Source organism: Leptidea sinapis, chromosome 3, assembly GCF_905404315.1.
Source record: "Leptidea sinapis chromosome 3, ilLepSina1.1, whole genome shotgun sequence".
NCBI classification, from domain to species: domain Eukaryota; kingdom Metazoa; phylum Arthropoda; class Insecta; order Lepidoptera; family Pieridae; genus Leptidea; species Leptidea sinapis.
Window position 1 is genome coordinate 8,979,644 of NC_066267.1, and position 26,387 is coordinate 9,006,030.

Consider the following 26,387-nt stretch of genomic DNA (forward strand, 5'->3'; position numbering starts at 1 on the left):
TCGACCGAAGGATCGGATTACGTCCCAAATGATAAGCGGCATCATCTGATCCAATATCATAGAATCAATTTACTTTTCAATGAGTGTGTATCGATATTCCCTAATCTATGAGTAAACAATTCGACTTTCATCGTTTACCCTACTTATCGTTATCTAGTACATTTTTTGTGACAATTTGGAGGGTAGTCAACAAAAAGTAATTAGGTGTTGACCAACTGAGAATAGTTTGGTTTCCTGCGCTGGCGCATGTCCATAGTGTCGGTAAGCGATGAAGCGCGACTATGTTGTAGGTAAGTGTTTGATTGTTGACAATTATTATTCCATCCAAAGTTTCCAAATTATTCAATTATAATTTAAATATACAAATGTTTACATAGTGTTAAGTAGATACCGATATAATATTGACACACTTTAACTCAAACTATCTACCCCCAAATTATTCATAGCGTAATGGTGTGAGAGAACGGTATATTTAATATGATATATAAATACATAAACGTAAATAAGTACATAGAAATATCCATTACTCGGAAATAAATATTTATAATTATCATATTATTAATATTTTCGGCAGGAATTTGTACCAACTGTACCTTTCATGGTCATGGTCACTGCGTTGTGTGGCACGTCATTTATTTTTATTAATTCGTTCCTATATTTTTTTTCATTCTAATAAATTATTATTTTTAGTTTTTACAATATTTTAAATATTGCTCCACATATGTCCGTCGCCTAAGTGTAATCATAGCAAGCTAATTCACCAGTGGGAGGCTCCTTCGCACAGGATGCCGGCTAGATTATGGGTACCACAACGGCGCCTATTTCTGCCGTGAATCAGTAATATGTTAGCATTACTGTGTTTCGGTCTGAAAGGCGCCGTAGCTAGTGAAATTACTGGGCAAATGAGACTGCTATTTTACGTCTCATAGAGAAAAGCGCAATTGTAGTGCCACTCAGAATTTTTAAGAATGTTATGGGAAGGGCGTATCAATTATCATCAGCTGAACGTCCTGCTCGTCTCGTCCCTTACTTTCATAAATAAAATCAAGTTAAAATCACTTTCCGATGTTTTAAGTGACAAGGGGAGAAAGACGTTAACCTTATGGTAAGTGATACGCCCTGTCATGACAACGCAGTTTAGCTGAAGATTTTTGATTGAACCCAAATTCTGAGCGGCATCGCAATTGCGCTCGTAACTTTGAAACAAAATGTTTAGTCTTATTAGCTTAGTAATTTTTCTAAGTATGAATCACTTCAAACCATAACACTAAAATGTTTGTACATAGTAACATGCTTCACGGCAAAGGCATTACTGTGCTGACCTGTGCAGAAAAGATTTCCATTGGTGTTTGATTATTAAAATTAAATATAACAATAAAAATTACTTCTAGAAGAATCCTCCTAAGAAGAAGAAAATGTACTCCTAATCAGTGTATGCCTAAATAAATAAGAATTTTTTCCAACCCGTATATCCACCCGCATAATATGGGCGTTTTGTAAATAGACGCCATTAAGCTGTTTGCCTGCAACACTCTAGTCCCCTTGTGCCCGTTTAAATATTTGTTTAGTCAGTAGCGCCAAAAAAGGTTCAACTCATAAAAAAGTATTTATATCGACAAAAAAGTGTCTCGAAGATTTATTGTTGAAATCGAGAGTAAGTTTGCTTTTTGTTCAAGAGGAAGTGAGGTCGTTTGATAGTAGGGTCAGTAAATCAAAATGTGTCCAGTCGGGCATAATTCCGAGAGGAAGTAATTATTAGGCATTAAACTGAATATTTAGTTGGTAGGCACTTATTTTACGTACGGTGCATCACAATGTTCTTTTTTATATTCAAATTCAAATATTTTTATTCAAAATAGGATGTTATATCACTTATTGAAAGTCAAGAACCACCACCCATTCAAAATGAATGCCTCAGACTGAGAAGAACGGGCGCAACAAACTCAGCGGGCTTTTACTAACTCGACTTAGCCGAGTAGTAGGCATTATAAGTTTATGTCTGTTCTTATGAACATACATTACATTATGAAGAATATATTGAGAAGCAACAGTCAAGATGTTAATTTCTTTGAACTTTGCTCTCAATGATTCTTTATGACCTAGGTTATAAATAGCGCGAATAGCCCTGTAATAATTGAATGAAAATGAAAACCTGTGGTCAAGCTGGCAGGTGTTTCCATTAATTGGTTGTGCGAGACCACCAGAGAATACCAGAGTCCTGCGTAATGCGGGAATTTTCGCATTTCGACATGATATCCGATGGAATGTTGGAATAAACTGAACAACTCCTACGAATGCTGCCCAGCTTATGCTGTAGAAGAAGCATAGAGTCGCAACATCTCTAAGCCATGCCAAGCTATGAAAAATGTCTTTGAACAGGTCAGCAACTGTTGGATACTACAAAATTAAGAACCATCTCCATCACCTTCTCAATATAAAAATAGCGCATAACGCTCTATATCTTAGCGCGTACACACGTATCGTCCATGAAACACTAAAAATCTACAAGAATCACATGAAGTACATAATTTTTAATACATTTCTAAAAGAAAAATTTTTTTTAACTTGTTTGGCTGTTTAGATCCGCCATCTTGATTTTTAAAATTTGTTGGTATAGCGAGAGTTATAAAACTTTCTAAGTATTTACCATGCTCTAAGATAGTACACACTCTGTCTATGCATAAGATGTCTAACTTTTACTACGGTTTATAAGATATAACCCGCTGACCGATATATGGACAGTGAACAGACAGACATCAGAGTCTTAGTAACAGGGTTAGTAACTCCCGTTGGTAACGCTAAAATAAACCGTTTAAATCGCTTCACAATGGCGGAGAAATGAAGTGACACATATACAAAAAAGCGAACTTAGACTTTGCTTAGGCTTTACTTACGTAAAACTTAGCTCAGTGTAATAAAAAGCGAACTTGAATTTTCAATTGGGCTATCTTAGCTTAAGGCGAAGAGTAAGCAGAAAACACGCAAACAAGGTGTTTTTAGACAAGTTTTGTGGTTAAAATAAAGCATTTGGAGCTATGAACAGTACTTTATCCTGTTATACATACCCTTAAGTCTTACTTGTAGGTTGCTAATGCTTGCTGTTGGTTAAAGTTAACACTCCAGAGCTATTATGAACTACCAGTTTTGTTTGCAGTGAAACAAGTTTTTTCTCGGCATGATGCATTTATTTAGTATACTGCTCTCATAAAAGTTGTTCTTATAGCTTTTACTTTTTTGTGTTGGTACATTTATTAAGATTAATAATCAATAATGAGGATTGTAAGCAAGTAAACTGTTTGCGCCTGTTAAAATGTTAAATTTCCGACGCCAGAATTTTGAAAATATTGGCTTTGTTACATAGGAGCCGTGAACTCATATCGCTCAAGGTCGCCGGCATTTAGTGTCGCCTTAAGCACATGATAATTTCAGGTGTCAAATGACTATAAAAGAAATCGTATAAGCTTACACTAAACTAGGTTTTAAGTCAGTAAGTTCTGATCAAACTTTAAGTATGCTCTAAAGATCTCAGCCTTAGTTACACCAAGGAATATCGGGCCTTACGCTTATCAATAAGTTACTCATTTTGTCGGAGATAAAAATAAATTCTTGTAATTTCGTTCCAAAACGTCTATCTAATGCAAACGGACCGACTAGGACATCGTGTCTGTTAGTAAATACATATTTGGCTTTCATATTTGGTTCTCTTTTATTTGTATATGATAATGTATATTCATTCAACAATATGCCAATACTCGTAGAAAGAGTTGCAGTAAAGTAATTGACAAAGGGAAGGGAAGATAAAGTGGGGAATTGGAGGAAAAGACTTACAGATTGGTACCCAAGAAATGGCAAAAGAAAGCGAAGAACACAGAGGGCAGAGCACACAAGGTGGGAAGATGAAATAAAATTGAAAGCAGGACCTAACTGGAGAACAGTTGCCTAAAACAGAAAAGAGTGGACATCGTTGGAGGAGGCCTTTGCCAGTCAGTAATTTTATAGTTTATAGCTTAAGATTATTGGTTTTTCAAATTGATCGATCCGAGTTTCACTATTTTTTGTGCTTTGTGCTCATAGAGAATTAATAGTTTGTACAACTTCGTATGACAGGACTGTGCATTAAAAGCGCTCTCTGGGTTTCCACGGAACACCAGCGTTGTGGATTCTTTCGAAACCACAAGTATGCTGAGTTGGGGGCCCATTGGCGTCATTAGATCATAATTAGATTAGTATAACTTTAAGAACTATTATCAGAATGTATAATAACGTCAATAATGATTTTTTCTTTCTTTTCTTTCTTCTTTCTATCAAATGTCAATTATTTTTTAGTTCGGAATAAAATGGCTTAATTATTATTATTACAATTGACAATTAAAAATATAGCTAGAATAGTGTAACGAGAAAAACAGTTTAATTTCTGAGACACTTCCAATTGGTAAGTGTTTTGTTCAACCTGTTACAATTAAAAACTATAAAATAATAATTATTTATGTATTTTAATATAAATATCCGGACGACCGAGCCTTGCTCGGATTTTTAAGAATGTACAAAACTTGAACAAAAAAAAACTAATAGGACTTCTGGATTCGAACCGGGGTCTTCTACTTTCCTTATCACCCAATTTCCCATCTGAGCTATTAGTCTTGTGTATATTGTGTATATTGGCGAAATTTACCTTTGTATTCTAATGTTATTGCAGCTGTTTCTCATTAAAACACAGATAAAAGCACATTTTTTTAAGTTGAAACCTAGCTAGATCGATTTATCGCCCCCGAAATCCCCTGTACACAAAATTTTATAAAAATCGTTGGAGCCGTTTCGGAGATTCAGATTATATATATATATATATATACATATATTGCACGTTTTAATACACAAGATTAAATCTTATTCAATTTAATGACAACTAACCCACCACACTCACCCTGTTGAAGTCCGAAACTAGTCATTACCGACACCAACAAACGTGAGTAGAGGCGTTTTAATAGATAATTTGATGAGTGTTATGAATTTTATTTGCGCCTATAATTGAAGTAGCACTCAGCTTTTGTATGTATTAGTGTATAATTTGTTAGTGAAAAAAATAAATAGACGCTTAATATAATTATCTCTAAGGCCGGTATTGTAAGGATTCTGTTTTCAAACGAAAGCATTTACGAGTCCTCAGGTCACCTTATCTGAAAAGAATGGGCAAGCAATAGAGACTAACAATAAAAGTAAAACTATGAAATAAAAAGGTTTTATTGGATATTAAAAGTAGGTACCAGTGGAAGGCTCCTCTGCACAGGAAGCCGGCTAGATTATGGGTACCGCAACGGCGCCTATTTATGCCGTGAAGCAGTAATGTGTAAACGTTACTGTGTTTCGGTCTGAAGGGCGCCGAAGCTAGTGATATTACTGGGCAAATGAGACTTAACATCTTATGTCTCAAGGTGAAGAGCGTAATTGTAGTGCCACTCAGAATTTTTGGGTTTTTCAAGAATCCTTAGCGGCACTGCATTGTACTGGGTGGGGCGTATCAAGGGCGTACACCTTCCTTAAGCACAGGCAACGCTCCTGTTATTCCTTTGGTGTTGCAAGAGAATGTGGGTGGCGGTGATCACTTTATACCAGGTGACCCGTACGCTCGTTTATCCTACTATTCCATTAAAAAAAAATCTATAGAAAAAACATAAAATTTCCGTTAGCTTTTCGTTTGTAAAAAAGCCATCAACAAGCTTAACGATAGATTTTTCATTTTAAACAGTACAAGCTTGTCCCAGGACATATAGCAGTTGTATCAAGTAATCTAATACTCCTCATGATCAAATCTTCGTAAATAGCTTTTGATTACGTTTAAGACAATAACTTCAATATTGTCGAAAACATAACATCAATTGTTGTCAGTGTGTTAATTTAGTTTGGAATCCAGATTGAGTATGGGGAAGATAAAATTTAGATTGCATTCTGACTTCAGAAGGGGAATGAAGCTTTCCTAATACAATTCATGTCATCGCTGGATTGTCCCTTTACAAGCGAAGATTTATTGTTATAAGGGCATTGTAGAGATTATGTAACAAAAATATTTTGACAAGTCTCTGTGATATTATTCTAATTGAACTGATATCCAGGATTATTTCAAATAGGGGATTTAAAGTTTTACCTCTCCATTCACTCATCCTAAAGCAATTAACGAACTTCCCAACTTTTCGATTTATAAGAGAATTTGTTCGTAAAATTCTTTGCAATTTCGATCACCTTGGTATGTTCGAATAACGGATATAACTTGAATATTCTGCGATAGTGCTTTGAAAGATAGAAATCCTTAGGTACAAATGGACAATGTACTACAAACCTAAACTATGTTATACATATTATGTATTGCAATAAATCGGTATCCCTCATATTTTGTTCCGTAGCTGACAAATGAAAATTAAAAAACTTGTCAAAAATGTTTTTCATCTAATTGAATCTACTGCTACTTCGTAAAGGATTGAGAAAGAGAGGAGAGAGAAAGCTAATGAGATAAAGTTGCAAGAAACTCATTACCACTCTTTTAAAACATGATTTACATTTCCATCATTTTACAAATCATTTCAATTACAATATAATATAATATGTAAAGTGATACAATAAACATAATTCAAGATTCAATCCCAAACTCTCCCTCTTTGGGACAAAATTTAAAAACGATACCTATAAATGTATATTTAATTCTATATTAGTTATATTATATGAAAAAATAGGATTTCTTGTTTGATAATTATGGATATGCATATAATTGTTAGAAAGATAACTTCACTTAACTTCATTCAAGGAACCTTTTTACAAAATTCATGTTAGTACCTCGATCTGCTTATGATCTGCGTTGATGAAAAAGTTAATTAGTAATTAGGAGGAATTATTATATACCTTCCAGTTAAACACTTGAAGTCATGTATTCTAATGCCTTTCATTTTCAATAGCAGTAGAACTAACTGTATCTGTACGTCACGGGCAGTATTGCCATCACACGTATTTCTGCCACAAAACAACGGTGCAGTTGTTTTAGCCAACCATTGTGTCACTTAAATCTAAAACCATAGAGAAAACACGTACAAAAGATATAGACACCGATATTCCCTAACATTACTTAAGGGAGCACAAATAAAATATTTTCCGAAATATATAGAATTCTGAGTTTTCAAATTAAATTAAGCTGATGTGCTATGCCTTCCCTGAGCGCGGCTGTGTCGTTTGGTACAAGATATTCTTTAACGTATTTTCACTACGTACGAAGATTTATACGTTTTTTTTCTACTACATAATTATTATCTCAATGGTCTTGAAAATGGGATAGATGGTAATTGGACGATCATAAGCTCCCATACTTTTTCTCAACTATTGGGAAGGAATCCCAATAGTTTTGACTTCTGCAATTGTATCTTGGTCTGTGATCATAGTCCCTTGGAAGTAAGTGTGTGGCCAATCCAGCATATTTTCGGTGATTGGTCTGCTGTTTGATCGCTATCATATTCTTAAATGTACTCCTCAGGAGGAAAACAGCAGATGCAATTTCAATTTGAATAGATTTGAATAACCTTAAATATGAAATATAAATTTTTAAATCAATTTCCTTAGTTTTTACCTGACTATTCCTTAAAAAAAATCCAATTAAACATTTTAAAGTGTATAATATTGTGACAGGTAGTGAACCCATATACAGAAGCTGATCATTAAGTCTGTATAATATCGACAAATACATCAAACAGACGCCTATTATTCAAACTTATCGCACGAGTTACTTTTCCGCCGTAGCCGAGTGAACAATCACCTTTATTTATAATTCCACGTGTATTTCCTTTGTATTTTAAACAGAGCTCCCAAGACTTGAGAACTTGTGTTTACCTCGTCCAAAGCGCTTAAGGGTACTTCGTGTTTGTCTTCTACAGACTGGCTTCAAGAAATATTTGCTCTGATCGGAGTTAACAACAATTTCTACCTGATAATATATAAGTGTATAAAATATAGGTTAGGTATACAAACGATTCTATTGCCGGTCGATACAATCAATGTTGACTATTTGTTCTCTGTGTGTCTATGTATAGATGTATGTATAAATATTTGTCTCAATAACAATGATTGATGTGTTTTCTAAACAAAATAATAAGTGATACCGTCGTGTAGATAATTTCGTAGTGTAGATACGAGTACACGTCGATATTTTTAACATTATACTTATGTAACTTGATTGTAATATGTAATTTAGGACGACTCCTGTAGCCCAGTGGTTAGTGACCCTGCCTACTGAGATATAGGTCCGGGGTTGGAATCCCGTCAGGTGCAAACATTCATATGATGAACATGGATGTTGGTTTTCGAGCCATTGATGCTTATGTGTGTTTATGTACGTTTAAGTCAAGACAACGATATATTGTATTAAATATATCGTTGTCTTGTATCCATAGTATAAGCTATACCTAGTTTTGGACAAGATTTTTTTTTATGGAATAGGAGGACAAACGAGCGTACGGGTCACCTGTTGTTAAGTGATCACCGCCGCCCATACTCTCTTGCAACACCAGAGGAATCACAAGAGCGTTGCCGGCCTTTAAGGAAGGTGTACGCGCTTTTTTTGAAGGTACCCATGTCGTATCGTCCCGGAAACAAAGATAATCTGTGTAAAAGTGTGTCATTATTATTATTAATTTTGTAAAAAGAAAGGATGAGAAAAGCAAGACTTTCAGTTAAATGTTCCGAAGAGCTGATTCTTGCAGCGGAGTTTCGAGGCTCCTTTGCACAGGATGCCGGCTAGATTATAGGTTTACAACGACGTTTATTTCTGCCGTGAAGCAGTAATGTGTAAGGATTATTGTGTTTCAGTCTGACGGGCGCCGTAGCGCAATTGTATTGCCACAATTTTTTTGTGTTTTTTAATAATCCTAAGCGCTACTGTATTGTAATGGGCTGGACGCATCAATGACAATCAATCTAATGGTCGTCTAGTCAAAAAAATCCTCACCCGATATGTGGCGTTCCTTCGACTGTGGTCCAACCAAACTGTGGAATAAGCTTCCTTACACTATATTACCAGAATAATACGATATGAGTACTAGAAGAAAAGCTCGTACACCGTTTTAAAAGGCCGGAAACGCTCATATAACTACTTTGGTATTACAAGAGTGTTGACGGTGGTGATGACTCCTCAATAAAAAATTTATAAAAAAACCAACCGACTTCAAAAACACTAGTCCAAAACAATAGATATAATATGCACTAAAAAGTGTAAAAATAATTGCGTATTATACAATATAATTAATTAATCTAATTCTAGTTACGATTATTGTTATTTTTGGAATCGGTGTCCTTCCGCCGCGACCCGCTCTCGCCTTCTCACCACTCAAGCACATCTCACCTATAGCTATGTATGTACTTACGTATGATATGTATCTTTGATTTTTAGTGAATTTGAAGTACACTTAACAACAATTTGTCTAAATATGTGTAGATATACTAAATTTTTCAATGCAGCAATGAAAAATCTAAAAATAAATGCAAATTTATAATCCACTTATGTATAGCAAATTTGAGACATTTATGGTTTTCTCATAGATGCCACAGTCAGATCTGGACCAAATTACAATGGGACCACACGGGAAGCACCAGCTTTCAAATTAAAAAAAGAATTTACAAAATCGGTTGACTCAGTCAAAAGTTTTGAGGTAATAAACATAAAAATACCAACGAATTGAGAACTCCTCCTTTTTTGACGTCGGTTAAAAAAATTTTTCCTGTGATATTATAATACCAGAGGAGTATTGTAAGGTGGCCGTAATCATTAATCATGAAGTACCCTTAAAATATACGAATATAAAACCCAGCAGCATCAGGGTTGAAATTCTCATTAGAATTTTCAATGCGTATCCATTTATTTATGGTTCAATTGCGCCCCATCAAATGCCCCAACGGTCAATTGTCTATAAAAAAGGGTTTTTGGATCAAGTGACACTCAATGAAACATCCTACTAATATTATAAATGTGAAAGTTTGTATGTCTGGATGTATGTTTGAACCTCTTTAACGCAAAATCTACTCAATAGATTTTGATGAAACCTTACAATAAAATAGCTTACACACCAGAATAACACATAGGCTATAATTTATAAAACTATCATGTGAATTATACAAAATATAAAAGAAGTGTGATTGTTACTAATGATTACAACTAGCGCCATCTCTTATCAACTAGCAAACACAAGATCAATACAATTTATATGGCAAAACAACGTTTGCCGGGTCAGCTAGTATAAAATATTTCACAGTATCACTCGCTTTAACATTTCGTTCCATGAACTTGAGCTTAAATCAATACGGGTGCATTTGATCTGATGTACAAATATGACAACATGCTTGGTTTTTTCAACGGCAGTTCAACAACGAATGCACCGACATATAGCCAATTTGCTGGCTTCTAGTGCCCTGTACAGATATTGTGTTTTTAGCATTTGATTGGATATATTCTGACTGTACTATTGTTTGTTCCCTTGTTGAGTTATCTTCGGATGTTAATTTTTGTAATGGCCTCGCTTTTCTAGCATTAGTATGATGAAACATACGAACATAGAGGATGTATATACTACGTAATAAGAGGCGGGATTGCCTAAGTAAAAATTGAAATATAGTTTACTATTTGAGATAAGTTTGAAATAGTAATTACATTATGTCGACGAAGTATATTCCGGCTAAGTTTGAATGCGAACAGTTACTCAAAAAGTAGTGGATTGCGGCTATCACGTTTATCGCGTTTTTACAAGATTATAGCAGTCACCTGTCATTTATCAATGACTGCACGTTTCAATTTTTTTTTAATGATAATAAGGGACGAGATGAGCAGGACGTTCAGCTGATGGTAATTGATACGCCATGCCCATTACAATGCAGTGCCGCTCAGGATTCTCAAAAAACCCAAAAATTCGGAGCGGCACTACAATTGCGCTCGTCACCTTGAGACATAAGATGTTAAGCCTCATTTGGCCAGTAATTTCACTAGCTAACGCGCTCATGCAGTCAAGGACATTAAAACGTCTTAAATAAAACTAGTGTGAGATCGCGAGAAGCCATGTTATACTTACTTCCTATATTTTTGTGAACAACAGCTGACTTCCTTAGCGGCTGTCTGCAGCCGGTTATTTAGCTCATTGAATTTATCCTAACGATAATTTTTCAAACAAAAACTTAATACGTCTAGATAGACTATGACAGCTGTGAAAACGTCGAAAAAAATTTACTTTAGAACTATGCTCTATTTTGAGCAATTCACGCACACTAACACAAAGTGTCATACAAATCGCGAATGTAAGACGTAGCTTGTCACGTACACTAAACTAGTATTCCTGGCTTGTTTTTATCGGTTGTCTAATTCTAACAACAAGAGACTATCTAGACGTATAAATTATCTATGCAAAAACTTTTTTTAGCTACCCTATCAATAGTGCATATATTACATTACATAGGCTTTTTAAGAGGACGGCAAACAGATATACATATGGATCAACTGATGGTATTTGATCACCGGCTCATACTCAAGAGAGTAAGGAAATAATCTCAGGAAAATAATCTAAGTCAAATAAACGACAACATGAATTCAAAAACAGAAAATTCATTCGACGTCACGGGCAAGGATCGAACTGGGAGAAAGCCCAGTCAGTCCCAGTTAGAGTAAACGGTCACGAAACGTCAAGCGAAATTTCAATAATTTATCATACACGCATTTAAATACTTTAAAAAGTATTTAATGAAAATACCCACAACAAGTTGAACTTGGAAATCAAAGATAATAAATTCTCTGTTAATTACATTATTGATTTCCACCCTCGAGAGTTCTTGAGATTATAATTTAATGGGGAAATATTTTTTTAAAGTGAAACTTTTATTGCATCGTCTCAAACTTTTTCGTCTGTGTGTTGCATGTCGCGTGTCGGTCGGGCGGCGCCTATAGTTCGCAGCAGCTGACCGTGTAGTGTATAGACTATTACTCCACGCTATTTTGTTTGTTTTTTGTCATTGTTCAATTTAAATGTTGTTATTTACTAAACTGAAACTTTTATTTGCTTTCATATTTCTGCAAGTCTTAGTTAGTTTCACTTTTACCGTGGTTTCGTAAAACCACATAATCCTTTTTTAATGTGCCAATTAATTATAGTCATTTGTAACAATTTTTTTTAATATTTAACAATTAAGAAAATATAAATAGTGTTATAAGCGTTATTTAAATAGGTGAAGGTTCAACATTAATTTTACTTACAAACTCTCAAAACACTACCCTTACTAAACAAACGAAGCTCTGGTAATAATTAATGCGTCCACTAACAAGCCTCTTAAATATTACAACACCTTAACGCTGCGATGTTTCAACAGCTCAATTACTTGTTACCTTTAAATTATAATTGTTGGCCCTGACTTTATCATCAGAACCTTGATCTGTTGAACTCTCCCATCGTTAAAGATGGTTAAACATTTAGAAAGATAATCGTAAGTTAATTTAATAGGTCGACAAGTAAATGCGGTTTGGTTCAGGTACGATGTACTTTTGACATTTGACGTCAAGTAATCCATAAATCACTGACATTATCGGAATCTTGATGAGTTGAGCTCGGCCATTGTTGAATATGGTTAAACATAATATAGAAAGATCATAGTAACACTTAAGTTTAGCAATGGACAGCCAAATAAATGCGGTTTCAAAAATGTAGGTTATTTGACAAGTGACGTCGCGTAATCCATAATTCACGGACTTTATCGGAGTCTTGATGTGATGCGCTCGGCCATTGTTGAAAATGGTTAAACATAATATAGAAAGATCATAGTAACACTTAAGTTTTGCAATGGACAGCCAAATAAATGCGGTTTCAAAAATGTAGGTTATTTGACAAGTGACGTCGCGTAATCCATAATTCACGGACTTTATCGGAATCTTGGTGTGATACGCTTGGCCATTGTTGAAAATGGTTAAACATAATATAGAAAGATCATAGTAACACTTAAGTTTAGCAATGGACAGCCAAATAAATGCGGTTTCAAAAATGTAGGTTATTTGACAAGTGACGTCGCGTAATCCATAATTCACGGACTTTATCGGAGTCTTGATGTGATGCGCTCGGCCATTGTTGAAAATGGTTAAACATAATATAGAAAGATCATAGTAACACTTAAGTTTAGCAATAGATAGCCAAATATATGCGGTTTCAAAAATGAAGGTTATTTGACAAGTGACGTCGAGTAATCCATAATTCACTGACATTATCGGAATCTTGATGAGTTGAGCTCGGCCATTGTTGAAAATTGTTAAACATAATATTATAAAAAGATCATAGTAACACTTATGTTTAGCAGTAGATATCCAAATATATGCGGTTTCCAAAATGTAGGTTATTTGACAAGTGATGTCGGGTAATCCATAATTCACTGATATTATCGGAATCTTGGTGTGATGCGCTTGGCCATTGTTGAAAATGGTTAAACATATCGAAAGATCCTGTATAAACCAAAGTTCCAAAAGGGTTGACGAGCCCATTTCTAAATCATGCGCGCAATTCAGAAAAGGTCTATAGGCTATAAATACCATGCCTTTTCAAATGAAAAGTAAAATGAAAATAAAACGTGACATGAGAATCTCCTTTTTCCGCAGTCGGTTGTAAATATGAATTAAACTAAGTCCGAACTAGACAAATTGCTGTTGGTACACACAGAACTTTATACAATCTTCTTTTCATTTATTTGTTACAAGGTCCGTAAGTCTAAACGAGTTTGCGAAATTCCGCCGGGACCGATGAAACAAGAAAAGTTTCCGCGGAAATTTAGGGATAATTAGAATGACATTCTTACGTACAGAGGAGGCGAACTATTAGTGAACATTAAACTCTTAAGAATTTATAATGAAGAATTAAGTGAAATTCTTCGGAGTGCGCTTAGTTACACTCGCTCATGTTAAGATTCATTAGATATATTTCATTTCATTCCAAATTCAGCCTAAAGTGATTGCATTAGAAGTCACGCGGCTACTACATAGATTTCTCACAGGTTGTTCCGAAATAATCTAATATATAAAATTCTCGTATCACGGTGTACGTAATTGAACTCCTCCGAAACGGCTCGACCGATTTTCGTGAATCTTAGCGTGCATATCGGCTAGGCTGGAGAATTGGACGATATCTATTTTTCATTCCCCTATATGTTATTATATGTCCACCACTAAATTTTTATTATTTTGGACGTAATATTTTGTTTTTTTTTTATGATTAAGCATTAAAAAATATATACAACTTAAAATTTTCGCCCTTCTACGATCTACAACTATTGTATCGTGATTTTTATATTATTCTGTTCCATCCACAAATCCGCTATAAGGTTGCAAGATGGCAATCGAATGCAATAATTGTAGAACGATAAATTTGTTAGGTCTGAGAATCGGTTGCATCAATTTTTATACCCCAATTTTTTTTAATTACTTGATATGGCAATACAACGTTTGCTGGGTCAGCTAGTATTACGTAAAAATTATACTTATGTATTTTATTTTTGAATATTTTTTTTATGATAACGGTTAAGTAGTTCTTCCCTTGTGTTTATTTTTATGTTATTAAAAGATCAAGAAATATATCATTCATTCATTTTAGAAAGTAATAAATAGTGTTTAAGACGTATGAAATAACCGCTGCTGTGAATTTTACCTTTTTCCAGTCTAGTAAATTTAGAAACATAACTTTACCTGTGAAAGGAGTTCTAAATATGTACCATCTCCTTTGATAACTAAAATATATTTAAGCATGCTTACAATTTTCATTTCAAAATAAGATTATGTATGAAAAAAAATATGTATATGTTAATATATATAAATCCAGTGTCCTGATGTTTGTTCCCAGTCAATTTCTAAACTGATGAACGGATTTTAATGAGGATTACTTCATGGAGTGCAGTTTAATTCAATTTGGAACTCATAATTATTTTTATTTGTAATATTTATTTTGTATGGACATATTTTGAAGAATTTATTGACCCACGGTTTGACAGTTCTGCTGTGAAACAATTTCATTATAACAACAGGGACAATTTTTTACGAAATAATTCTTGATGTTATGAAATATTATTGACAAATTCATAGAAACTGTATTTTATTTATTACTAGCTGACCCGGTAAACGGTTGTTTTGCCATATAATATATTTTTAGAGTACTACGGTTTTTTCTCCGAGGTATATTACAAATACAAAAAATGAAAAATTATTTTCATTTTTTGGGTTAATATATAACATATGTGTGACACTCACAAAAATTTGGCTTTCTATTGGTAACAGAATTTTCAAAATCGGTTCAGTAGAACCAGAGATAAAGGCCGGCAATGCTCTTGTTGAAAGAGAATGGCCTCTGATGTTGAAAGAGAATGTGGGCGGCATCACTTACAGACCACCAGGTGGCCCGTATCCTCTTTAGTCCTTCTTTTCCATAAAAAAAGATTACCCTTTAGAAAATTGTGATAATGATTTTAAATGAAAGAAAGAATTATCTTTTTTCATAAATTTTTCAATGATTTTATATTATTCGGGACGGACGCAAATCCAACAAATTAAAAATCATAAAAATCGTTGCAGCCGTTCTCCAGATGTAAGTGTTCGAACAAGTATACTTTGTAAGCATAGATAGGTACGGATGTATGTATATGATGCAAAAGGTATAGATAGATATATACTGCAATATATGTCCTATGTCCTCCTAAATTATGATAAACGATGTTTTTCAGTCAGATTTTGCGATTTAGAAACGCGTGAGCATATCATGTAGAGTTGGCCGTAAGAAAAACATGGCATGCCCAAATGTATGCCTGCTTCTTTTAGGGTTTGACCCTACGATTTGTTGATATTCATTGAAAATGCTAATTAATTGGAACTGCAGGCGTTTAAAATTCATAACTCCACCCACAGTCCTCCGATCACCCGCATGCCCGTCCCACCGCTTGCCACTGGACCGCACTACAATATCGCGCACTCGGTTGTTTATCGTCATCGTTATAACTATTCAAATATTTGTTCAAATAATGTAGTATAGACAAAATTTATCTCCTACTAGCTGACCCAACAGACGTTGTTCTGTATATAAAATTAAGTTAATTTTTTACCTCCGGCGAAAGTTAGAAAGATATAAATTCAAATTAGATATTCATTGTAAACTATTTTTTCAATTTGATTTCTGAACAACAAGGACACTTCAAAGGAAAAACAAATTTGTTGTTTTTATTTAATTTTGCAGTATTTTCCTATTTATTCACCTTTTAAACCTTCTCTGGACTTCCACAAATAATTCAAGACCAAAAGTAGCCGTACTCGACTTTTAGCGAGACTAACGAACAGCAATTCATTTTTATATATATAGAAGATAGATAAATATCTGTTATGTAAGTTTTATTCTGATATATAAGCTATATTATTGTAAAGTTTCAATAAAATCCATTAAGTAGATTTCGCGTGAAAGGGCAACAAACATACATCCAGACGTGCATACATTCTTACAAACTTTCGTATTTATAATATTAGAAGATACTCGACTATTTGACGTTTGAGTATTTTAGTTGCATTTCTTTACATATTATAATATATTGTACATAATTGAAATTATTTGTATTTTGATGAAAATGTAAATGTTTATTTAAAAGAGTGGCAATAGGTTTCTTGTCACTTCTTCTCACTAACTCCTTGACGAAGTGGCGGTAAGTTCAATAGTGAAATTTTTTTTTTAATTTTCTACGACCTACATGAATAAAGTGATTTTGACTTGATTTGATTTGATCTGTTTCGTGCGCGCCTTCGGTTATAGATATAGGGAATAAATGTAGACTACATCCATAATGTCTTCATCAATGTATAATGGTTCCGTACCCCAAGGATAAGCAACGGGAACCCAATTATTAGGGCTCGACTATTGGCCTGTCCGTCCGTCTTTTACAAAAGTATGTAAAAAGTACATAAGTACTTAATATTATTTGAAAACTCATATAGCCTAGTGGTTAGCGACCCGTACATAATAAACTAGGGGTCCAGAGTTCGAATTCCGCTACGTACATTCGTGTGATAAATAATATGAAAGTTTAATTCCACGTCAAATGTGTTTAAGAATGTTTATTGAATTAAATATATTACAATTAGCTGTCAACCAAGGTAAATAAATTCTTGTATCATGGTACAGTACCTTCTAACTTACTGTACCTTCATAATACACTCCTGTAGACTAAATTAACAATAGACTATACGGAATTAGTAATTTCAAAAAAGTGCGCATTCCTAAAAGGCCGGCAACGCTCCTGTGATACCTTTGGTGTTGCAGGAGATAATTGGCGGTGGTGATCACTTTACATCAGGTGACCTGTACACTCGTTTGTCCTCCTATTCGATAAAAAAAGATCTTAAGTTTTTTTCAATGCTAAAAAACCATTGTTACTAAAATTGTAATTAATATAAATAAAAATAATAGTTAAAAAAAATAAAAAGCACGCTTTATATAAAATTCAACTAAAAAATAGAAAATAAATTTAAATTGAAAATAGTGTAAAAAAATATATTTTATTGTAAAAAAGCGTGGGGTGTCGAAGAATTATTATTTTAATAATATCTTAAAAAGCACCCCACGCTTTTTTTACAGTGAAATTTATTTTTTTACACTATTTTCTATTTTAATTTATTTTCAATTTTTTAGTCAAATTAGTGTAATGTCATCGGTCCTCGATAAATCTACAAAGTTTGAACGAAATCTAGCCGTTTAAAGTGGGTCAAAATCGCACCCAAAGAAGTCGGTTACAAACATACAAACATACAGGTGAAGATAATTTAAAGCGTATAAAAAGTACTGATTTGTTGTTAACCTTATACCTATTTCTATTTTTCTCGAATCAACTCCCGGGTTGGTGAATTCGGGCATAGTGAAACCTACTCCCATATTTATGGTTCGACTGTTGAGACTAATAGAGCAAGCCGCATGTTGCAAATAGCACTCGTGGGTCAGATGGGATGCTACATACAGCTTGCATTATTAAACTTTTGATATTGCACCGAGAATAGGTTACCAGGATAAGATTTTCCTTTTTTTTTGGAGAAATTACACCCGCGGCACGATAAGTGAGTCTTTAAAAACTTTATGCGAAATTCTAAACAATTTTGGCCAACATATTATTTCCCAAAATATAATACTCTATATTAAATACAAAAGTTAGGATTTCATCCCCACCATCTGGATGTGTGGCGGTCCTCTACAGTGCGGTTTTCAAGGAGCTTTCTCCCTCGTACTACAAAGCTATGGAATGAGCTTCCTTGTGCGGTGTTTCCGGGACAATACGACATGGGTACCTTCAAAAAAAGCGCGTACACCTTCCTTAAAGGCCGGCAACGCTCTTGTGATACCTCTGGTGTTGCAAGAGAATGTGGGCGGCGGTGATCACTTAACACCAGGTGACCCGTACGCTCGTTTGTCCTCCTATTCCATAAAAAAAAAAGGGATTTTTTATAATAAATTGGAAAGATTATTATTGGGTAGTTTGTTATGTTTTTAAAGTAAAAAACTGGGAGTTAAACAAAGCATACAAGATTTTATGACGATACGCCACTCGAACGGTTACCTCAGTTTGCAGAGCACTCGCACGGAACGCGAGAGGTAGTGGGTTCGAGTCCCGCACCGTTCATAATATTTTGTTTTCAAATTTTTTTATTATTGGGTTCTAAGTTAGTTGACGCGGTTAGATTGATAAATAATTTCCTTACAACTTTGACTAAAAAATGTGTATATTGGTATATTGCTGCATCTTTATGGGGATTGTGTGTTTAATAGTTTATATCAGCCTCATAAGCCTGGATAGTTATGAAAAAGAAAGAATTTGTCGATTTGACTCCTTAAGGTCCTTAGTTCGAATAGGTTTTTAAAGAAAATTTTGTCTGGAGTTTAAAGGTCTTGTAGCATTTGATTTGATTGCGATTTTACTCTCGTGGACATGTTTAATTCAAAATAGCTGTAGCAAATAATTCGTGGCTATCAAATCGCTCCAAGCCACTAACGGCCGTTCCCAACATACTATCTACAGATAGAGATAAATAACTACCTTCTACTGTCAATAATTAGCTGTCAATAATATGAAGCTGTCCCAATATACCCGATAAGTCATTCTTATCGCCTTATATTGGGACGCGTGAATTGCAATTTCCATACAAACTTCTATCGCTGGTAAGCTATACGGCTTCCCATTGACAGACAGCGTGTATGGATAAGGTGAGTTACCGTTGTTAAGTTTATTGGGACAGAAAAGCAAACGATAGTTTTTAGATTTTTATCTCAAGTAGGCCACAACCGGAGATAGACTGAATATTGGGAACGGCCGTTAACCGTACACAGAAACACAATGGATGCTTCTAGATAGCTCAAATACTTCTCCATCGCGTCATATTCATCATTGAGCATATTATGTGAACCAAATTGAAACGTTATGGGCTTAAAAGCATCCATGGCGCAATAGGTGGAAGCGTTGATTCTCACCACTGAGCCTCCGGTTCTATCTTCGACCACACAAACCAATGTATTTTAAATATTCGATTTTTTTATATAAGAGGGGGTAAACGGACAAGTATCACGGTGAGGCAACCACATATGGACATCCGCACCAATAGGTGTCAAGAAATGAGTTGCCGGCCTTTAAGGTGGAAGTATTCTCTTTTCTAGAAGGTCCCTGAGCCGTATCGGCTTGGGAAAATAGGCAGCTGGTAATTGTTTCCACAAAATGGCTGTGGGAGGCAATAAATATCAGGCAAAACGCGCGGTTGTGGAATGCCAGATGTCAACGTAATGCGGGTGGTATTTAGCATTTTGATGTAATGTCCGGTGGTGGAACACAGCCGCTGGAATCAACCCGAACAGCTCCTCTGAGAACTCTCCGTGATAAATGCGGTAGAAGATGCAGAGAGAACCCATATCTCAACGCCAAAGAATCAAACCGACCGGAGATAGCTTGATTCATTTACAGCCGTTCCCAATATTCAGTCTATCTCTTACTTGAGATAAAAATCGTAACTATCGTTGACTTTTGTGTCCCAATAAAGTTATCGACGATAACTCACCTCATCCGTACACGCTGTCTGTCAATGGGAGGACGTATAGCTTACCAGCGATAGAAGTTTGTATGGAAATTACAACTCACGCGTCCCAATATAAGGCGATAAGAATGACTTATCGGGTATATTGGGACAGCTTCAGATTATTGACAGCTAATTTCTGACAGTAGAAGGTAGTAATTTATCTCTGCCTGTAGATAGTATATTGGGAATGGTCCTATTTCCTCGCCGTCTGATGTCATGTCAAGCTTTATAAATTATTGTACTTATTCTGAGCTACTAGCAGGTGGAGAAACGAAGGGTGATGGTACGTATAAACTTTTTTTTTAAATATTTAGAGCATTGGCAACGAGGCGCAAAACAGAACATATTAAAAAACATATAAATACAGTGCCTTAAACTAATCTCAAATAACATCGTTCAATGTGCGTTGTAATTACAAGCCTTCAATATTAAAAACTAAACAAAGTACTAACATAACAAGAGACAAAAACAAAATGTTCGCCGTTGCCATAGATAACAAAAAGTATCAGGTGTTTAAAAAATATTTAAAAAAAAATAAAGTTCGCATGAGAATTGATTATAAAAACACATTATGATAATAATTAATATCCTTATAGTTTCAACATGAATGCACACAATCACATTTACATATAAGTCCGGCCTTTATTTACTATTGTTGATCCACATGGATAGAATCTCGATAAATTTGTGGTCGAAACCGCTATTAATGCGCTTGCGAAACCGTTTTCGGGCATCGTTAAAGTTACATTATTTTACCATTACAATATTTCATATTATCATCCAAGTTGCACAGAGATTTATCAGTAGATGTGTCCATAGCATAAGATAGGTTACGTAACCTATCTATATATGTATTTCTTCTGTACGTGTGTTGATATTTTGTGTGTTTCAGTGAATTTGAGATTGGTTTAGATTCTCAATTCAGTCCATATATAATTCTCCTGCCCATGTGTATGTTAGTAAACACATACTAACGACTGGAACATTTTTTTTTATGGAATTTTACAAACGAGCGTACGGGTCACCTGTTGTTAAGTCCGCCGCCCACAATCTCTTGCAACACCAGAGGAATCACAGGAGCGTTGCCGGCCTTTAAAGAAGGTGTACGCGCTTTTTTTGAAGGTACCCATGTCGTATCGTCCCGGAAACATCGCATAAGGAAGCTCATTCCACAGCTTTGTAGTACGTGGAAGAAAGCTCCTTGAAAACCGCACTGTGGAGGACCGCCACACATCCAGATGGTGATGATAATATCCTAACTTGTGGCGTGTCGTGCGAAGGTGGAAGCGACGTCTCTACGCAACGACAAGTGATCCAGCCTTTCGCAGAGCACTGGGTCCCCGACAATTCGAGCTGCTCTGCATTGCACGCGGTCAAATGGATCGAGCTGATACTGGGGTACGCCAGACCAGAGATGACAGCAATACTCCATGTGTGGCCGGACCTGCGCTTTGTAGAGCGCTAGTATGTTGGCCGGCTTGAAGTATTGCCGTGCTCTATTAATGACGCCAAGTTTCTTTGAAGCCAATTTGGCTTTGCCTTCCAGATGACCACGAAATTGGCAATCGCTCGAGATTTCGAGACCCAGTATTTTTTAAATTTAAAACGTGTGTACAGGACAACGTCTGTCGGGTCCGCTGGTATATCTATATGTTCTGTGGATTATTGGAATGTATTAAATTACATTATAAATAAGCAGAGAAAAAACAGAGAATACTCAAATTTTGTCCATACATCAACATAACAAGAGGGTTTCTGATTTAAGTCATTTTTTATGAAAAAAATAACGGCTTGCACTCCGGGAGTGCCCGCAGAAGTGAAGAACGTTGTGCATTTTTGAATATTTTGTAATGGCGAGGGAATCGTTCGTTAATACCCCGTGGTTCCCAAAAAAATATTTTGTCCAATCTAACTGATCGAACTGCTTCTGAGCTCAGTTCTTGGTTCAATTCTCACTAGGAGAAGTAGAATTAGGCCAGGTCTATAAATTATTGGCTTTGCCTTGTAATGTGTATACATTCTATTAGGTGTGTGTGCTTCCCTGATTGCGTGTTTACATGAAAATTATGCGAATTACATTCATGATTTATAATGCAGGTATTGTTTTAGACGATCGTCGGTTTGTTTAAGGTTTCAGAAACTTTATTTATCTCAAATAGAATTACAAAATTCACTTACTGTGATACTACTATTCTAGTAACAGATTAAAAAAAACATTTAAGCTAAATAAATTCATTACAAAAATAACATCTTCTAAGTAATTGAAAATACTGTGGCAAAATAACGTTTAGCAAACCTTAATACGAGACTGTGTCAACAGTTTGTATGTAACGCAAATTAAATTTGAAAACAAAATTTATGAACGATGCGGGACTCGAACCCGCGCGTATCGGGTTCAACCGTACCTACCAGTGATGCATGGATCGTAAATCTTGGTTATCTCCTCTTCAACTCTCAGGTTGTGGCTCCATCTACAGGCTCTACAATACAGTTGATAACAATTGGTTATTTTTGGTTACAAATTTAATTTGTATAACTAATCCCATATTTTTTATCTTAGTTTGAACTTTTACGTAGAGTAAGACACTAAAACATCACCGCTTTATTTTACATCCGACAAAGATATTTCCTATGTAAAATATGAAATGAGTAATTCTTTCTTTCCTTCAGTAGTTAATTTTTTTATTATATTTATAGGGAAACAAACGAGCGTACACATCACCTGATGGTCACAGTTAAGTGATCACCTCACTTGCAATGACACTGGTATCACACGCGCTTTTTTCCACCCATGCTAAGTAAGTGGATAAGGTAGTATACTAGTAATTAGTACTTATATAGTATTTTTAGTACCAAATTTACCTAGTCTAGCTACACTATATTATATATTTATATAGTTAGTGATTTTATTATTTTTTTTATATTATTGAGTAATACATACCTACATATAAAACATATTATTGAATTATTAAAAGTGAATTATTTTAAATTTCATTATTCAACTCTATTAATTTTTAAACTCTATTGCCATTACCATATTTAATTTAATTTATAGTTCACTTCAATATCAGCTCCTAAAATTTATGTTTCAATATATTTTAAATTACAGTTTTTTCAATCACAATTATTTGCAATAAAAAAATCTCAATGTAATACGGAACGAAAAATATCATTATAAAAGTACCAGTAATTTTTTTTTATAAATATATTTTTACTTATATATTATTTCATCAATATTAAATTATATAATTAATTATAATGTACTAAGTATCAGTAAAATTAATTCACATAATATTATACTTTTAATAATTAACTTAATAATAACTAATTTATTATTATTATTATTATACTAATTTAAAGGCCTTTTAGTATACAACTACAGACAGACAACTTAAAATAAGTAAATTTAAAATATTATTATAAATAAATTATGACTTACCAACTGATACAACAGCAACAAACAAAAAATAAAATCTCACACAATATTCACTGTTTATTTCAACCATTTTCGTAAACGGTGTAACTATGTTAGAAAAAACTTCACAACATTTCACAAAAAGTTATAATTATTTCTCAATGCGTGCACTGTTCATTTAATTACCCCAAAATATTGGCGTATTGGTGCTAATTCAACTTTCTTCATTGCCTACCGAAAAAAAAAAGAATAAAACAGTCTATGCGCGTAGAATTTAAAACTATTTGGCGCGTAACGATACACGCGATAACTTTTTAAAAGTGGCATAAAGGCATGAACACAACGCTCTAGTGATCGACCCTACCGGAACCACAGTCGACAGACTTGCGACTGACGACTCTATGTGCACCGTACCGAAACGTACCTCACACAAGCTACGCTTACCTCCCGTAAGGATCGCAACGGCTTTATAGTGGCGCAATAAGAATCAAAATCGCATAGCAGCCCTTAAATTTATGCTAATTTTAGAATTCGCAGTTTTGTGGAGCGTACGCGCATAGAAAACCACGTTACCTATTGTTGGTATTGTGGTGATCTGAAAAACAATGAGTTTAAAAGATAAAGACATTACGTAGTTCTTAGGAATTTAAATGTTTTGATAATAAAGTAGAGCTGTTTAAAACAATGAGTTTCGTGCTCTATGGAGCATTGAAGGATGGTTAAATTTTGTAACTGTGACGCAGATGTTTGGGTATAAGGACTACCTTTAAAACATTTTTTTATAAATGTTATTTCTCTCAAATATTACAAATAATAAATTTTAAAGATTTACCCGTTTAAGTGTTTTATTAAGTTATACTTCACGTTCACTTAATCATCTTGCCGCCAACCGTGAAATATTTATAAATGAAAAGTCCTTCTAATTAATTATACATCAGTAAATGAGATTAACCACCTTTTTTGAGGTCGTCTAAAGAGACGAATAGTACGTAATGTATAATAATAATAGGTATAAAATGTCTGATAATGTCACATAATATTATTATATCTATTCAAGCTTATATAACATTTTTTTTTTACAATTATTTTGATTTCGGGGTCAGATCAGGTACATGTGCCTTTTTCTTTGTCATATTTTTATAAGTAACTAGCTGACCCGACAGACGTTGCTCTGTAATAATAAATAAAATACTGTTTCTTTTTTATGAATTTGTCAATAATTTTTCATAACATCAATAATTATTTCGTAAAATATTCTCCCTGTTGTTATAATGAAATTGTTTCACAGCAGAACTGTCGAACCGTGCGCCAATAAATTCGCTCATAGAAAATATTATGTCCATACAAATCAAATATTGGAAATAAAAATAATTATGGGTCCCAAATCGAAATATAAACTATCCTATCTCTCAGGTTGGACTAAACTGCACTCCATGAAGTAATCCCCATTAATATCCGATCATTAATTTAGGGGTTTACTGGAAACAAATATCAGGACACTGGATTTATATATTATATTAAGATAATAATTTGTAAAGGTATTAAGGCATATATAGATGGATTTTTAATTTTATGCCTATGACTGTTATTTATTATTTTATAAATAAATGGATTTGGGTGCACAATGTAAATACCCAGTGTAATAGTTTCAGATATTCGTATGTATAGCATAAACACGATTGATTATACTTTGATCTGCTTTTAACACAGCCGCTGGGGTAAATAGGTCAATTGAAGCTTTTACAGATCATAATAATAAGGTTAACTTATAGCTCTAGCAATGCTCAATTCTGTAAACATTAATTACTAGCTGTTGCCTGTGACATCATCATCATCTTACCCAGAATACGTCCAATGCTGCTCCTCCAAAGATCTCCATGACACTCGATCCAGCGCTGCGCTCATCCAACGTATTCCGGCGATCTTGACTAAATCGTCAGCCCATCTTTAGGGGGGGATGATGGGATGGGATGCGATATATGAAATCCAACCTGATCCATCTCTTTTTAGAAATCATTAAATCTATTCAGCAGTGTTTGCATTCTTCTCAGATACATACAATCAAACACATACAAAAATTCTATTAAGTACCTACATTTTTGGATTAGGTATTATTTGTAGAACTCAGCAAGAAATATTTTGTTGCGATTTTTTATACGTAAAGATTAAATGCCCCAAAATAATCATCATTCCATTTCAGCCGGAAGACGTCCACTGTTGGACAAAGGCCCCCAAACATCACCACGACGATCGGTCCTGCGCTGCCCTAATCCATTCATATTCCGGCTATCTTGACCAGATCGTCGGTCCATCTTGTGGGGGGCCTACCAACACCGAGTCTTCCGGTACGTGGTCGCCATCCGAGGATTTTACTGCCCCAATGGCCATCTGTCCGTCGAGCTATGTGCCCTGCACACTGCCACTTCAGTTCGCAACCATCTGGTGGGCTATGTCGGTAACTTTGGTTCTCCTACGGATCTCCTCGTTTCTCATTTGATCTCGCAGGGAAACTCCGAGCATAGCCCTCTTTATTACCCTCTGAGCGATATTGAGCTTCCTCATAAGGAATATATGCCTCAAAATACTGAAACATTAAGCTTTTTGATGTAAAATTACTTTAGGTGCGCTTGAGAAATAGGAATTAAAAATCACGCTCTATAGTTTGATAAATAAAAGTAAGTTTTATTACAAGCTTCTATGCTGGGAGAGTTTTTTGCGACGTTTCTTCTCTCTCAGAGAACCATTTGTTTCCGAAGCGGTGTTAGTGTTTAAACTGACTTCAAAAAGAATTCTCAAGGATCAATTTTATAAATAGCCTCTTCTGCAGCACAAAGATGGTATTAATATCGGCTGAAC

The 26,387-nt window shown here is 34.6% G+C and overlaps 1 protein-coding gene across 3 annotated transcripts in view; it reads right to left on the reverse strand.

Moving 5' to 3' along the window:
* LOC126979616 (irregular chiasm C-roughest protein) overlaps positions 1-23,931 on the reverse strand; it is a 163,616-nt gene extending 139,685 nt beyond the window's left edge. For 2 of the 3 annotated variants that reach the window (XM_050829046.1, XM_050829044.1), the window contains exon 1: positions 23,556-23,930. In XM_050829046.1, coding sequence (XP_050685003.1) covers positions 23,556-23,622 — 67 coding nt within the window. In that variant the 5' untranslated portion in view covers positions 23,623-23,930. Of the gene's footprint in view, positions 1-23,555 lie in introns of all 3 variants that reach the window. The other variant, XM_050829045.1, reaches the window with a different exon arrangement.
* Positions 23,932-26,387: the final 2,456 nt, after the last annotated feature.